The sequence below is a fragment of the Rhinolophus ferrumequinum genome (assembly GCF_004115265.2).
Source record: "Rhinolophus ferrumequinum isolate MPI-CBG mRhiFer1 chromosome 15 unlocalized genomic scaffold, mRhiFer1_v1.p scaffold_54_arrow_ctg1_1, whole genome shotgun sequence".
NCBI classification, from domain to species: domain Eukaryota; kingdom Metazoa; phylum Chordata; class Mammalia; order Chiroptera; family Rhinolophidae; genus Rhinolophus; species Rhinolophus ferrumequinum.
In genome coordinates, this window is record NW_022680357.1 from 15,030,135 (window position 1) to 15,045,054 (window position 14,920).

At 37.2% G+C, this 14,920-nt stretch overlaps 1 protein-coding gene across 3 annotated transcripts in view; it reads right to left on the reverse strand.

Annotated features, from left to right (window-relative positions):
• The window catches only part of SMG1 (SMG1 nonsense mediated mRNA decay associated PI3K related kinase), an 86,450-nt gene that overhangs the window by 39,172 nt on the left and 32,358 nt on the right, over positions 1-14,920 (reverse strand). For all 3 annotated transcript variants that reach the window (XM_033101819.1, XM_033101818.1, XM_033101820.1), the window contains exons 10-25: positions 14,426-14,599; positions 12,383-12,607; positions 11,001-11,102; positions 10,081-10,350; positions 8,413-8,543; positions 8,091-8,252; positions 7,551-7,669; positions 6,992-7,079; positions 6,798-6,899; positions 6,231-6,371; positions 5,470-5,669; positions 4,871-5,067; positions 4,551-4,712; positions 3,373-3,527; positions 1,655-1,797; positions 1,294-1,495 (exon numbers count right to left, since the gene is read on the reverse strand). In XM_033101819.1, the coding sequence (XP_032957710.1) occupies positions 1,294-1,495; positions 1,655-1,797; positions 3,373-3,527; positions 4,551-4,712; positions 4,871-5,067; positions 5,470-5,669; positions 6,231-6,371; positions 6,798-6,899; positions 6,992-7,079; positions 7,551-7,669; positions 8,091-8,252; positions 8,413-8,543; positions 10,081-10,350; positions 11,001-11,102; positions 12,383-12,607; positions 14,426-14,599 (2,573 nt within the window). The remainder of the gene's footprint in view (positions 1-1,293; positions 1,496-1,654; positions 1,798-3,372; positions 3,528-4,550; positions 4,713-4,870; positions 5,068-5,469; positions 5,670-6,230; positions 6,372-6,797; positions 6,900-6,991; positions 7,080-7,550; positions 7,670-8,090; positions 8,253-8,412; positions 8,544-10,080; positions 10,351-11,000; positions 11,103-12,382; positions 12,608-14,425; positions 14,600-14,920) is intronic.

Consider the following 14,920-nt stretch of genomic DNA (forward strand, 5'->3'; position numbering starts at 1 on the left):
CAGTCTGGCCCTGCTACATCTGCAGTACCTCCTTCCTCAATGTCCTTCTGTTTTCTTCAATGGCTCCAACTAACTCCCATCCCTTAACAGATGCTCGAAAGGATTCTGACCTTGGCCTCTTTCCTTTTCACTCACTCTTCTCCAAAGCCTTATCTGCGGTTTGGCAGCTTACAGAGGCTCCAGAGTAGAGAGTGAAAAGGAAAGTAGGCCTTCAATTGTCTCCCATGTAGCTCACCTTTATTTCAATGTTTACTATGAGAACTGCTTTGGGTCTTTATTTAGAAGTTCGGTGATATTTCTGTGACTAGAAACATGCCATAGGAACTTACTCTGGTTAATGTCAATCATCCTATGGTAAAATCGGTTTCATTATATATTGTGCTTAAAAGTCAGTTTCTGGGAACCTATCAATGATGTTGGTGAAGACTTACTGTATTCAAATCTAATTTAGAAATAAAGCCATCAAATGTGATCCTTTCTAAAGCACTGATAAATTTCTCTTTACAGTAGTTCCCCGGTACCCACAGTTTTACTTTCCAGTTTGTCACCCATGGGAAACAGTGGTCCGAAAATGTTAAATGGAAAATCCCAGAAACAATTCCTAAGTTTCCTTTTGCCTGTTCTGAGCAGGATGATGAAAGCTCGCCCCATCCCACCTGGGATGAGAATCATCCCTTTGTCCAGTGTCTTCACGCTGCATACGTTCTCTGCCCTTTACTCACTTAGCAGCCCTCTCAGTTAGCAGTTTTCAGATTGGTTATGAGAGAGAGAGAGAGAGAGAGAGACAGGCGACATTTGCATAACTTTTATTATATCATTATAACTGCTCTATTTCATTATCAGTTATTGTTGTTAATTTCTTACTGTGCTTAATTTATCTTTATCATAAGAATGTATGTGTACGAGAAAACGTAGTATAGACAGGGTTTGGTACTGTCCAGTTTCGGGCATCCACTGAGGCTCTTGGAACACATGCCCCGGGGATAAGAGGGGCACGACTGTACATATTCATTTTGATTCTGGAGCAGGCTCTGAGAATCACTACCAAACGACTGCTTCAACAGTTACGAGCTGGTTCTGTTTTCCCATACCATGAACACCCTCCGCATATCTTATGTTGGTTTCTCACTGTAGTCATTTTTAGAATGCAGTATTATTACCATTACGACCATCTTGCAATAGTAGATATGACCAATTTATTATTTTCCTGCCATAGAGGAAGCCTTTCAAGTCACTGAAAATCTGTGCAATGGGCTTAAGTACCGTGCTTTATAAAGGAAAAGGAGTCCTCACTTTATGTAGTTGAAATCTGCTTTCAGGTTGAGCGAAGTGCTGCTGGTACTCTTTTTCAGGTCGTGGATAGCATTCTGCCACTCCTGCACTGCCGCCCAATCAGCGATCGAGATGTAGCACTCGCAGGCTTTATTTCCCAAATAATTTATAACCTCCGGAGAAGAGTCAGTTGGTTTGGACAGCACAGTTTTTCTGGAGTCACCTGCGTGAAAATATTTTATGAGAGAGAGAAAAAAAGACAGCAATATCGATCCATAGCAGTTATAAATATTGCAGAGTACAGAAATCTGAAAACACACAGTAAGAGGCATCAGTACAAACTGCTTGACGGCAACTGTTCATTTAAATGCTGAATGCTCACCGTTCAGAGAATGTTTGGGGCTCGCACTGTTGCGCCCAGCATTGGCCAAGGTGAGAACGGACTTGTCGAAGCTGGTGATGGAGCAGTCGACGCCAGTCATGGCACACAGGTGCTCCTGGTACTCCACAGAGGCCTTCTCAAACCTTCAACGCAAAGTGACAGTCTTGTTTTTAAATTACCCACATCTTTCATTGCCAAAAAAACTGGAAAGAAGTAATTATTCGATAAACTGAGTTAAACAATGAGTTCATTATTTCGCATGGAGTTGGGGGTGCACAAAATTAGATCTCTTCCTTATAACAAGTGAAAATAAACTAGATTGTTAAATGTTAAAAAAAAGCATAAAATAACTAACAGAAAAAACATTGAGGTATCTGATCTCAATGTGTGGAAAGGCTAAGTAGAAGAATAACTACAAGAAAAGAATCCATACAGTACCAGATGTAACTAATGGCATACTAATTTAAAACTTCTGGGTATCAAAAAAAGAAAGTTCATAAACATTGAACAAATTACAAACCCAAAAATTAGATAGCGTCAACAATCTTGGTGTATACTAAAATCTCATAGATCAATAAAGGAAAAAACAAGAGGCCATGAAGATTTGTGTTTTCAAAAATCATAAATGGTCAATATAACATATGAGGGAAAGTTCTAGTAACCATTAATAAAGCACTATAAAATAAAACAAATACTTTCACTAATGATGGTGGCAGGGTTCGTGTTTCTCAGTGACCCTCAGGATTCACAAACATGACGGGAAGGGGTTACTCCATTTTTCGGGATTTAAACTGGTACGTACCATCTTTTCTGTAGGGTAACTTAGCAACAGTACATATCATAAACCTTATGGTCTACAGCCTTTCTTTTAGTAAATCAACTTGTAGAAATGAATTCAAAGAAAAAAATCGCAACCATGAGCAAAGAACTAAGTGCCATCATGATTTTAACATTAGCGAAAAAACATCAAACACAACCTTACTGTCCAACAATAAGGGATGTTAAATTCTGGTGCACGCACAAATAAATAAATACAACTGTGTCATTAAATATCACATTGTAGGATATTTAACATGGCAAAGTATTTTTTTAAAATACTGCTCAATGGAAAAAGTAAACCATGTGACCAACAGAAACAGTGCTTATTTCTGTGAAAAGAGAGGAGAAAACTATATGAGAAAAAAACAACTAGAAAGGCATATACATCAAAACTAAGAGTTACCACTAGGAGATGGAATTATGAGTTCTTGTACTTTTTCCTACATTTTCCAGATTTGATAAAACCTGCATCGATGTGCACAGACTATTCTGGTACATACGTGCTCATTTACGTGCAGGAATCGAATGAGTCTGAATGGTGAGTGCACAGGGCTAACCAATGAGCAAGAACTCCAGCCAGAAAGAGTAATTTGTACCAGACTCTGATGTGAAAGGTTATCAATTAAGGATCGCATTCAAAAGTACTCATAAAATAAAAAATTGGCAGATCTTGTTTTAAGGAAGATTTCCTAATTCTTAAAGAAGAAAGGCACCCAAGTTTTGCTATTAAAGAATAGTGAAGATGCCTCCTCGTAAAGTGATTTACAGCAAACTTCAATTGCTGGAATTGAACAAAGCTGTCTGAACATTTAATTGCATGCCATGTTAGCCAGTAATACAAAGGATTTACACATAAACATGAACGAATCCTACCACCCACTGGCTTTCTCCCACTTTACCTCCCCTCAGCCTGGTGGGCCACTGAGTTGATCCAGAGAAGATTTTTTCCGACAGCGGATGATGACCACACAGCAATCCCCTGTATGGCTTCAGGACAGTGGAGTTCACACAGAGCTTCTACCACCATCATAACGGTCACCTCCAATTCATTCCCCTAAAAATAACATTCAGAGAAAGGAACCAGACACCAATACCATTAAAATTCCAATCTCTTCTACAGTTACCACTACAGATCACAACCTAAGGCTAAGTCAAATGTACTTAATTATTTTTACAATGGTATTACATCCTTTAGGTTAGAATTCTTAAAATGTTATGTGTTTATGTACAATATAGCTACAAATGGAAACTGACAGAATCTTAACAGCACAAGGGTGTTGGTCTTTAATAAAAAGTTACCCAAACATTTAAACTGTGGCATCTGTAGGAATAACACAAAGTAAATACAAAGCAAAAATCAAGTATAAATAAACATGAATTAAAAGGTGATTAATTTCAGGGCAGGTGGCTCGGTTAGTTAGAGCATGAGCTCTGGGCAACAGTGTTGCTGGTTCCATTCCGGCAAGGGAGCTGTGCCGCACCCTCCACAACTAAGAGTGAAAGGACAGCAACTTGACTTGGAGCTGTTGGGTCCTGGGAAAAACACACTGTTCCCCAATAAAGTACTGTTCCCCTTCCCCAATAAAACCTTTTTTAAAAAAAAAGGTGATTAATTTCACGTCTTTGAACACTGCCTACTGACATTACCTTCATAAGTAAATATCTGCTATTTTTGGATCCCACTTACTTATTAAACCCACTTACAAGCCAGCACTTTCCCTACACATTAGAACTTTATTATTATATATACTTCCGCATGCATTATAGTTAGTATATATACTTTCCTATACATTATACAACTATCATAGATTATTATAAAAATTATTTCTTCTATAGACAACTGTCTTAAAAATTACCTCTACTGTTCCAACCCTTAAGCATAAGTAATGCATGTTCTAAGTACAAAACAAATGGGTGCCGTTGGACATTTTTGCTTTTATAAGATATTGGATCAAAAGCTTTAAAAATGAATTAGAAGTTTTAATTTATTTTACCCATAGATTAAGTCATACCAAAGGAATTAAACCCGTTTTGTTAATCAACAAATTTAAAATTAACTCCAAAGACACCACTTTACCTGAGATAGGTTTGTCTTCATTTCTGTAAGCAAGTCAAAGCCATGTCTCACTGTCACAGCCGGCTGGCCTGCCAACAACCCAACCCTCATGATGGAGAGTCGGATGCGCGTCAGCCAGTCTTGACAAGTTTGGCGATTGGTATAGAAGAAAGTCCTGATGACCTTAAGAACAAAGAGAAAGGAGGTTCTAAATATGGGTACAGATGTCTCAGATACAGAGACACCAAATATACAAGTCCACTGTGATTTCGGCTCTGCACACACAGCCGGGTTTGAGCGGGAAACTGCTACCAAGCAACACTGAGCCCTCGGAAACCAACCTTGGGCGGTGACGTCAGTGCGTTCGCGCATCCCTCGTATGCGTTATACATTAACTTCTCCAGATTCTCCAGGTACTGCAGAAGAAGAACGAGTCTCAGCTGGTTGCTGCTGTGGCCTTCATCGTTGTCTGCAGTTGTCCACTGACTAACGTCTTGATCGGGGTTTAAAGTGTGAGCTGCGAGACTTCTAATGATACCTGGCAGCACAGACAACACCCCCAAATTTAAAAGAAATCTTACAAAGTTCTAGTTCTTGGAGATAATTTCACAAAGTCACATTTATCAAGTATCCTCTAGATAGCCATCATTTAAAAACAAAACTCCCAACATGAAAGATCTTTTGTTTCAGGGGAAAAACTGTTTTCTCCACACAAATCCCCTAAGTTTTTGAACAGAAACAGACAACTGTGTTGTTGCCAATGCAATTATTCAATGAAAGCTTAATTCTAACAAACATATTTAAAGGACTGACTGATAAAGTAGTAAAGAAAAAAAAAATCAGACAATCTCAAACTTTTGTTTTAACAAAGAGGAATTTCTTAATGTAAGGCTTGAAAGCATTTACATCATCATGTTTTAAAAAGCACAGAGTCAATTACCTTCAATGGTCTGAAAGGTGTCTTGAGCTCTGCCCAGTGGGGTTCTCAACTTAGAAAGGACAGTGAACTGAGCCGCTTCCCAAATAGCCCACTGCCAAAGGACGGCATCTGTCTTTAGAAGATTGCGGGGGATTGTTGATTGGTCACGCTTATCCAGTCTCTGGCAGCTATAGAACAATCTTTCTAACCAATTGTCCTTCCTGGGAAAAGTAGTTTCATGTTTAACAGACAATGACAACTTTATTTTAATAATAATAACAATAATAAATTGCAAAGGGGAATGGGAGTAGGGGACAATTTTTCCTACTCCAAAAAGGCAAACCCTATAAAACTGGGAAGCTTTATATCCCCACTTCTCATTTTGAGGCGGTCTTCTACAATTACAACAGGACAGGGTGCGGTGCAGAGGGATTCTGAGGGTAAATGGCTCAGGACAATCAGGCTACCAGCATAAAACATTCACTGCAACTCAGCATCTCCAGGCTGTCTATGCCCCAGGCCCCTCCCCAAAGCACTGATGACCAGGTCAGATCTGTTAACTGTCAAGCACATTTCATCACTGAATTTCAAAGCCCATTTTTTTTTCTTCAGATGCTATCTTCAAAGCAATGCTTCCTACTGAAAACTAAAATAACCCATTTGAGAAGAATATTACTTTATACTCTGCCACTCCTCAAAAGTAGGCGCAGGGTCAAGATATTCAAGTATGTATATATATTTAAGTTACTTTTTCCAATGAAAGAGTCAAAGAAATGTCTTACCCTGTTCTATGAGAGTTCCCATATAAAATAAAACTAATAACATCAGAGAAATCTTGTGGGTGGAATGTGTTACTTGGTGCTTTACTCATGTGACTTCGCAATGCTAAAGAAATTTCTTGAATTTCTGTGTGATTATTATTGCTGTAGACAGAAAATAAAGTCACTGTCATGTAAAATGTTTTAGTTAAAAGGTTAGTACATATTACAACTAGGTCATTTCCTTGCTAAGTAAATTTAGAGGGGAAAAAATTGACGCTTTAAAACAGACACAGATATGTTATTACAACTCTGAAATTTCAAGTTCTTAAAGCCCCCAAATTAATCAAAACCAGTAAAAGATTAGTTTGGTTTTTCAAATAACTGCATGACTAAAAAACATACTTTGGCACTAGATGCATTATTCTGTACTAATGATCGTGAGCTTCTCTCTCTCTCTCTTCAATCACTGAGAAGCGCCATACAAGATGTGACATTAATCTGCCAGTAATAGGCGATCTGTCTTTTCCTAAACTAGACGAGGCAGTAAAAACACAGTGGAATGTCGTTGCCCCAATACAGGTGCTGTACCTCAGAACTACATCTAAAGGAATTGACTTCAGCAGCTTTCCAAATGCTTGTCGAATACGAATCCCACTATGGACAAGTTGAACACGGCAAACATCAACACACCTAGGAAAAAATGAAATAGATAATGCAGGTGTGGTAGTATTTCCAAGTTATTAGGGCCTGGTCAAAAGACAGGATCTCTATTTAGTCCATACCTCTGTAGAAAATCATCAGGCAACGAAGAGGACAAAGCGTGTAGACTACTGCATGCCTGCAGACAGATATTCGCGTCCTCCACAAGAGCTGTGAAGAGTTAAAAGATATCACTTTCAGCTTGCCAAAAGAATTTATGTGCCGGTATGTTGTAACTTTCTGCATTCATTCATTCATTTGTTCATTCATTCATTCATTCCACAAATAGTGAGCGTCTACATCTGACCACATGCTGCCCCTGCCTGGAATTCTCACTGGCAGTAAGATTTGGGAAAATGATACATTTAAGGAAGTCCACTTAAAGTGACTCATCTTCACTCAAACCGTTTTCTGAGGGAAATTTTAAGAGTAAAATTCACATAAGCTTTAAAATGTGACAATCACTTAAAACTACTTATTTTTCACATACTAAGAATGAAAAACATCTAAGATTATGCATCTGTCATCAGGATGGGGATTACACATTTGAGATCATGAAAAGTATTCCAGTGACTACCTTTCTGCCATTACCAATGACACCTTTTTAAGGGTTAACAAAATTCAAGAATCACAGAGTCTTACTGTTTGCTAGAAGGCCTTTGCAAAATTTATGGAAAGATGGAAGAGAGAATAAAGGTGCGTATGTTTCCGACTTCTTCATTAAAACAGCCACTTCCAAAGCCCAAGTCATTAACAGTTTCCTGAAACACAAAATATACAGTTGATTTTACATTAAAAAAAAGACAATCAACTTTAAAAATCTGTTCTTACATTAGTTTTCTTTTGGATTTTAAATATCTCAAGCAGTAAGAAAGAAAAATTGAAACTACAGAAATCCCTTTGTCAGAAGTTATATGTCTCTCCCCAAACTAAAAGACATCGTAACAGAAAACATACAAGAAAAATCTCTATAGCTACATTCTTTCATAAAACATTGGGAGGGAGGGTACATAATTCTTTTGAGAAAGAACAAGAAATCCTAAACAATAGAAGCAAATTTTAAAATGTTTCATAATGACAGAGTTGCTCTACCTCACCTCAATAATTTTCATTTCTTATCATCAGATTATAAAGCCAAATTAACAAAAGTTAGGAAGTGTGGATAGAAACTGCTACTGTTACCTTGTGTCCTGGTTAAGATTGTCTTTCTTAAGCAGTATTCCCAGGAGATTTAATATAATGGAGAAGTGTTTTTTTGTAGCTGTAGTGACAGTACTAATCACCGCTCCATCAAACAAAGACGGGGACGAAGAGCTAAGACTGCTAGAAATAAAGTGATCGTGCCTGGAAGACAAAGTTCGGATCATCTTTTCATCTCTCATTGTTTTCTTAAAGAGCAATTCCAAAGTTAAATATTCTTTTCAATCTGTACTTTAAAGGGCCCATCTTCCCCTTTAACAGAACAACATTTGTTTTCCTTAGGAAATACTGGTAAACACAGTACCTGGTACAATGAGAATACAAAGTGTAAAGCACTGCATACTGAATGGCAGGGAAGTGAACAGCCAGGTCGCCGTGCACGGTCATCAGATTCCTACTCAGGAGTGCAAAGACAGTTGGAGACAGCGCCCACATCTGATGACGTACAAAAGAAAGCACATGTTTGGCTCCTCCAAGACAAATGTGAGTGTACAGAGCTTATCCTTCAAAGTAAGTATGTCTATACATTTCATAAAATTAAAATGACATGGAAATTTGGAAACGATCTAGTGCATTAAATAAGGGGTTTGGCAAACCCTCTTTGTGAAGACAAGAGAGTCAATTTCTGAGATCTGCGGCCCATATGACACATCTGTTCAATGCCCGACCCCTCAACACTCCCACTGCAGTGAGAACAGCCACAGACAAACATGGATGAGAATGGCTATGTCCCAGTAGAATTTTCCTTATAAAAACAGGGGATGCTAGGGGATGACTATATACTGTGAATATACTATAAATCATGACATGGTACATTTTAAATGGGAAATTTTTGGTATGTAAATTACATCTCAGCAAAGATGTTTTCCTAAAATAAAAAAATACAATAAAAGAAGAAAGAAAGAAAACATGGGCAGTGGGCTGGATTTGGCCCATGGGCTGCAGTTTGCTAATCTTTGGCCTAAACAACCCTCTGTACCCTTCAGTAGATTGCATTTCCTTAATGTTCCCTATACAGCAAATGGCAAAGTACCACGTCCAACAAGAGAAAAAAAGCACATCCTGCCACTCTAAGCATTTTCCACCCTTCCCTTTTCCTTTCAAATGCTAAGATACTTCATTCCACCCTCTCTCCTTGTTTCCAGAGTGCGGGGAAATAAACCTGCTCAAATCTGTATACAATATGAACTCCTCAACAATCAAACCTTAGAGTGTAAAGAAAAGGAATCCACTGCATTCTTCCAACATAAGCCAGAACTGGTAGTGAGTGAAGGAACAGGGCAATCTAACCTAACAACATGGGTAGCAGGCAAGTACAAACACCAACTCCTGACTTTTCCCTCCCTTCTCTCTTAGAGAACATTATCCCATAGTTAGATGCCATTAGTTTTTATTAGAAATAATGTGTTTCAATTCTGCAAAGTCCAATAGGAGGGAGAAATATACAAACCACAGCAATAATTATAAATCAAAAACAGGGTTACTTCAAATTTCTTACAGGAAGTAAATCTTTATTCTTTTTCTAAAGAATGTATGAAAATTCCTAGAGAAAAGCAGGCAGTCAAAAAGTAAGACCGTACGTAAGCACTAACTTGAGTGAAGAGGACAAAAGTACCAGGGGAAGAAGGGACTGCATATTAAAAGAATTATACAAATTTGAGCTGTGGAAAATGTTGACAAATTTTCTATAAGCACGCTAAAGTAAATAGGAAAAATTCACAAAAGACATTTTCTAAAAAAATAAAACAAATATTAAAAAATCTTATCAAGAGCTGTCAAGGAAAGGAGACAGTGAAACAGGCAAGAAGTATTCCTGTCAGTTTTCATTATCCAGGCATGTCCTAAATACGGCCATGTGTCCCCACAGGGATTCTGCAGATGCTCTGCCGTGACAGTAAATGAAATACATAAATAAGCAACGAGAAGGGGCTTCAATGTGGATAAAACAAAGCAATTACAAGTGAAGACTCACCCCAATTAGTGAGTTTTTGGCATTTCCAATTGTTGTCAGAGCACTGAGGTCAAATATAACTACAAATTTTGCATTGTCTACATTGAATACATGATTCTTAAACGCCTCATGTTGTAGCTCAGAACAGGCATCAGGAAGTTGCAGGCTATGTAGCAGGTTGTTTAGGGCACAAGTCATTTCTCCCAAAATTAATTTATAGGCAGTCTCCAAAACGGGAATATTCTTCAGGCTGAGCACTGCTTGATAAACAGCATGGGCTACAGCAACAACCTTAAAAAGAGAATTCAGGAAAGTGATAATTAAATGGAAAGCAAATCTTCTACAATTATATGGAAAAAAAATTACTATCTACATAATGGTGATGATACAAATCAATTTAAGATTGATAAATTCACTGTAAAGAACACTAAAGATCTCAAGGTCTAAGAAATCTACACAATATCAGTAAACTTGTTTAAATCTAGACAGTTTTATTACAAAGAAGGGCAACTCTATATTAAAACTGGCAATATGAAATTTCTTAAAAGGCCATTTTTAAAAAACAGCCAGTGTCAAAACACATGTACAAACAGTTTATTAAGATTGGTTTTCCTACATCTACTTGGAAAGTCTATAATAGTTAGACAAAGAGTCGTCTGAGAAACTAACAACGAAGTTTTATTTATAACATACATAGTACTTCTGAACAAATTTAATAAAAACAAATAATGAAAATCTGAAAAGAATATCTGGCACATCATTCACCAACGTATACAGTATGATAACCAACAAATATCAAGTTAACAGTATTATTATAATCACTATATTCTAAATCAAACATCTATCATTTCACTCCATTTCATTTATGTAGTCTAGTTAAGTAACGTAAGTCAAACACTTCAATGACCTAAGTTATCAAAAGTCGCCAATGTATCACTTACCTCTTTTTCTTTATGATAACGCAAAAACAGTAGTTTAGATGATGGTATAAACAGTTTTTCTACAAATGATGATGGCAGTTTTGTATTTATCTGTTCAACAATCTAAAAGAATAAAGTAAAAAAAAAAAAGCTGTCAAGCCATGAAAAGACATGGAACAAACTTAAATGCATATTGCTAGTGAAAGAAGCCAATCTGAAAATATTGTATGATTCCGACTATGACATTCCAGAAAAGACACAACTATGGAGACAGTAAAAAGATCAGTAGTTGCCAGGGGTTTGAGGGGATGGAGGGAGAAAGGAGTAAGTGGAACGCATGGGATTTTCAGGGCACTGAAACGATTCTGTATGACATGCTAGGTAAATATGTGGCACCTACACATTTGTCAAAACTCACAGAACGTACAACACAGAGAGTGAACCCGAAAGTAAACTATGGACTTTAGTTAATAATGTGTCAATTTGGCTCATCAATTATAATAAATGCCCCACACTACACCAAGATAATTATAAGGAAAACTACTGGGGGGAAAGAGGGTATATGAGAACTCCACTTACTTTCTACTCAGTTTTTCTGTAAACCAAAAAACTGCTCTGAAAAACAGTCCATTAATTTAAAAAATATATACATATATAGCTAAGCTGTATTTTAGGGCCTTAACACTGTGACATTAAAAAATGGTTAGCTACCGAAATAGGATACATGTACTTAAACATGGGCAATTTTTTACATTGGCATAGGGTGGTATAACTTTGGCAGAAATGTTCAGTGGACAGGCATCTAGAATTTGCTTTAAAATAATGCAACTGGGGATGGAGGGACAGCAAGGAGGAGGCAGAGAGTCAGAGGCCTGGATGCAATCACATGGGCCACATGTTTCTAATTATAGAAACTGAGTATTAAGTATACAGAGATTCATTGTACTCTGCTATTTTTTAAACATGCTTAAAAATGTCCATAATAAAAGGTGGAGGGGAGAGGGGCTATTTATGGCTAAGGATAAAAACTATACAAGAAATTTCATATGGGAAACAAAACATAACAGGGTCTTTCAAAATAGCTATCAAGGACCTTCTCTTATATCACATTTATCAAGAGTATTAGTCTCAAAAAAAAAAAAAAAAAAGAGTATTAGTCTCATGTAAAGGATGATGTTTCATCCCAATAACAAAAAAAGCAAGTACATCTACAATTAATGAGCTATCAGACACTGAAAAGTAGATCCTAGAGCAAAAGCAAACTAGATTATCTAGCTTATATAAATAAGACTAATGCGCTCCATAAAAACCCGCATCAACCAAGGCCTTCTTCCACATGCATTTAAATTTCAGTGCCTGAACAAACCAACATACTAAAAAGCACCAAAAAAGAATTCACATACCAATGTGAGTAAATTCAAGACTGAGATGACATAGTCTGTACCACAAGCCTGGCAATTCTCCAGCTGATCTAATCCGTATGTAATGACCATGTCACAGTGTATAGTCATGCTAGGATCCAAGCTGCCGAGCAAAACACCAACACACTCATTAGCAGCTGTCAACACAGCCTCAGAAAAAAACACTTGGTTTGCAGCCGTCACGCATCTCATTACTCTGTACAGAACCTGCAAATGGGGAAAACAAGCAGCTTTTTAAAAAAATTCACATGCTTCCACAGAGCCAAACAATATTTTCTACTTAATGTAGTTTCGAGTGAAAATTAACTGCCTGCCATGTCAGTAGTCTCTTAATATTCCAGTTCTCAGAGAGTGAATAATAATAGGGGTATCTTTAGCACAATACACAGAAATGATCTTGCCTAAAAAATTCTAAAGTACTACTGTGAACTGGAATCTGCCATCCTCTATTTCCGTTATACCCGCTTCCTATGCCCCCAACGTCATTAAATGACTAAAGCTCAGAGTCTTTATAATCATGAAATACACCAGAAGTTAGAACAGTAACAGTATTACACAGCATGGGGATGACCTGCCAGGAGAATAACTTCCTGTAGTCTAGCGCTTGGGCTTTTAGCAACCAATATTTAAAACTAAATATTCAAGTCACCTTTCGCTTATGGAAGTTCAGATATTAATGGTCTCTTTTAAAAGAATTCTCTCATTCACAGCATATAATACCTATATGAGGATTATGGAAATCATATAATTTCCAACCAAAAACCTCACGAAACTATAATAAATAGTCAATATTAACATTCTAAATTTCTAATAAAATAACTTGGGAAATAAAAGAGAACGGACACAAAGATATTTGTAAAATATTTCCGTAATAGTGGACAATCACCACAGAGTTTTTTTAAATATAAATGTAAGTATATATACACACACACACACACACACGCACACACACACATACATATAGGTATGTATGTATAAAGGCCTAAAAGACCTTTCTGGCAAAGGTCTAAAAGACCTCATAAAAATACATTTAATATATAACTTTCCTGGAAAATGATTACACTCCTTTCATTTTACATTTGAGTTAACTGCCTTTATTTCAACCCTGGCACAGTCATCAAACCACCACCTCTGACATAATAAAAATGAAATAAAGATACTCAACCATTTTGATCAGGTTTAAAACATCAACGTGCTGTTCTCAGTTATCATCAAGATGTGCCATTTCTGCTCAAATATACAATTTACTTACCAAGAATTGCATATGTAATTAATGCCCTACTTTATCTACTAATGTGTTCAACAAAAGTAAATGCTCATAAAAGCTCCAGTTTTGTCCTAATAGTAAAACTGCAATCATTTAGATGAAATCTTTCATGACTGCGTCACAAACGTTTCTCCTCTCATTCAAGCAGTTTAATGATGAGTGTTCATCTCTCGTGTCTATTACACTGGACCACTCACCAGACTGTAACACAGTGAGGCTGATGTTGGAGGCTGCAAAAGTGCAGCAATCAAGCTACCTCTTATAATTCGTCTCCGATTACTACACACTTTAAGTCCTTATATCTTTATGTTCCTTAATGTCAGGCTATCCCGTTGTTTCATTCTGTCATGCTCACAGAAAACTACTTTTTGAGGCTTTCTCTACAGTGTGTTACTCTTAATAGGTTAAAAAACTAAAAGGAGACTCACTAATTTAATAGCAAAATAATAATTATTAAAAAACAAAAGAATAACATGTTTAATGTATGTTTGAAAACAAGAATAAACTGATCCGTGAAGGCTCTCCCAAGCGAAAAGTTCATAGATACTTTAAAATTCAGACGGGTCTTTTTTTCATGGGGGAAAAGGGAGAAATAAGAGGATGGAATATAGTAGGATTCTCCACTTTTAAGAAAGTAGCCCAGCTCCATCCATGCTAAACAAATGAAGGGTTACTAACAGTGTGTCAGGTAAAGAGAAGCTCTTACAAAACAAAACAATTTATTTTGGAATGATACTTAAACTCCGAAAGACACTTACGTCTGTGACATACGCCTCGGTAATTGGAGGCCCCCGGATGGGGCTGAAGCGCTCCCCGATGCTCCTCACCACCGTGCTGAACACCCGGAGAAGGGCCGCCAGCTTCGGTAACGACACTGACGGAGGAGGCACGTCTTCATCCACCGACTCCCCAGAGGCCACGTGGCTGAGGTCCTACATGGAATTCACAGCATTCTTACGTAAGTAGGACACTCCTCAGTTTAGCTTTATAATAGACTTTACTATTTGTAAAGAGGAATTTGGGCCTATGAGAAAAGGAAATGAATCTAAATGTAAAAGTGGATTTTACTTCTCTAATTAATCCGATGTTAACCTCAGTAGTTTAAGGAAACGTCCCCTTGTACCAACTCAGACAGATACTGGGAAACAATTCTAGTATGTATACTATAGTTACACGTACTTATAAATGGAGCTAGAAACCCTGCAATGCCTAAATCGGTTTTTGCTAAAATCTCATTGCAGGTAATCCTGGAG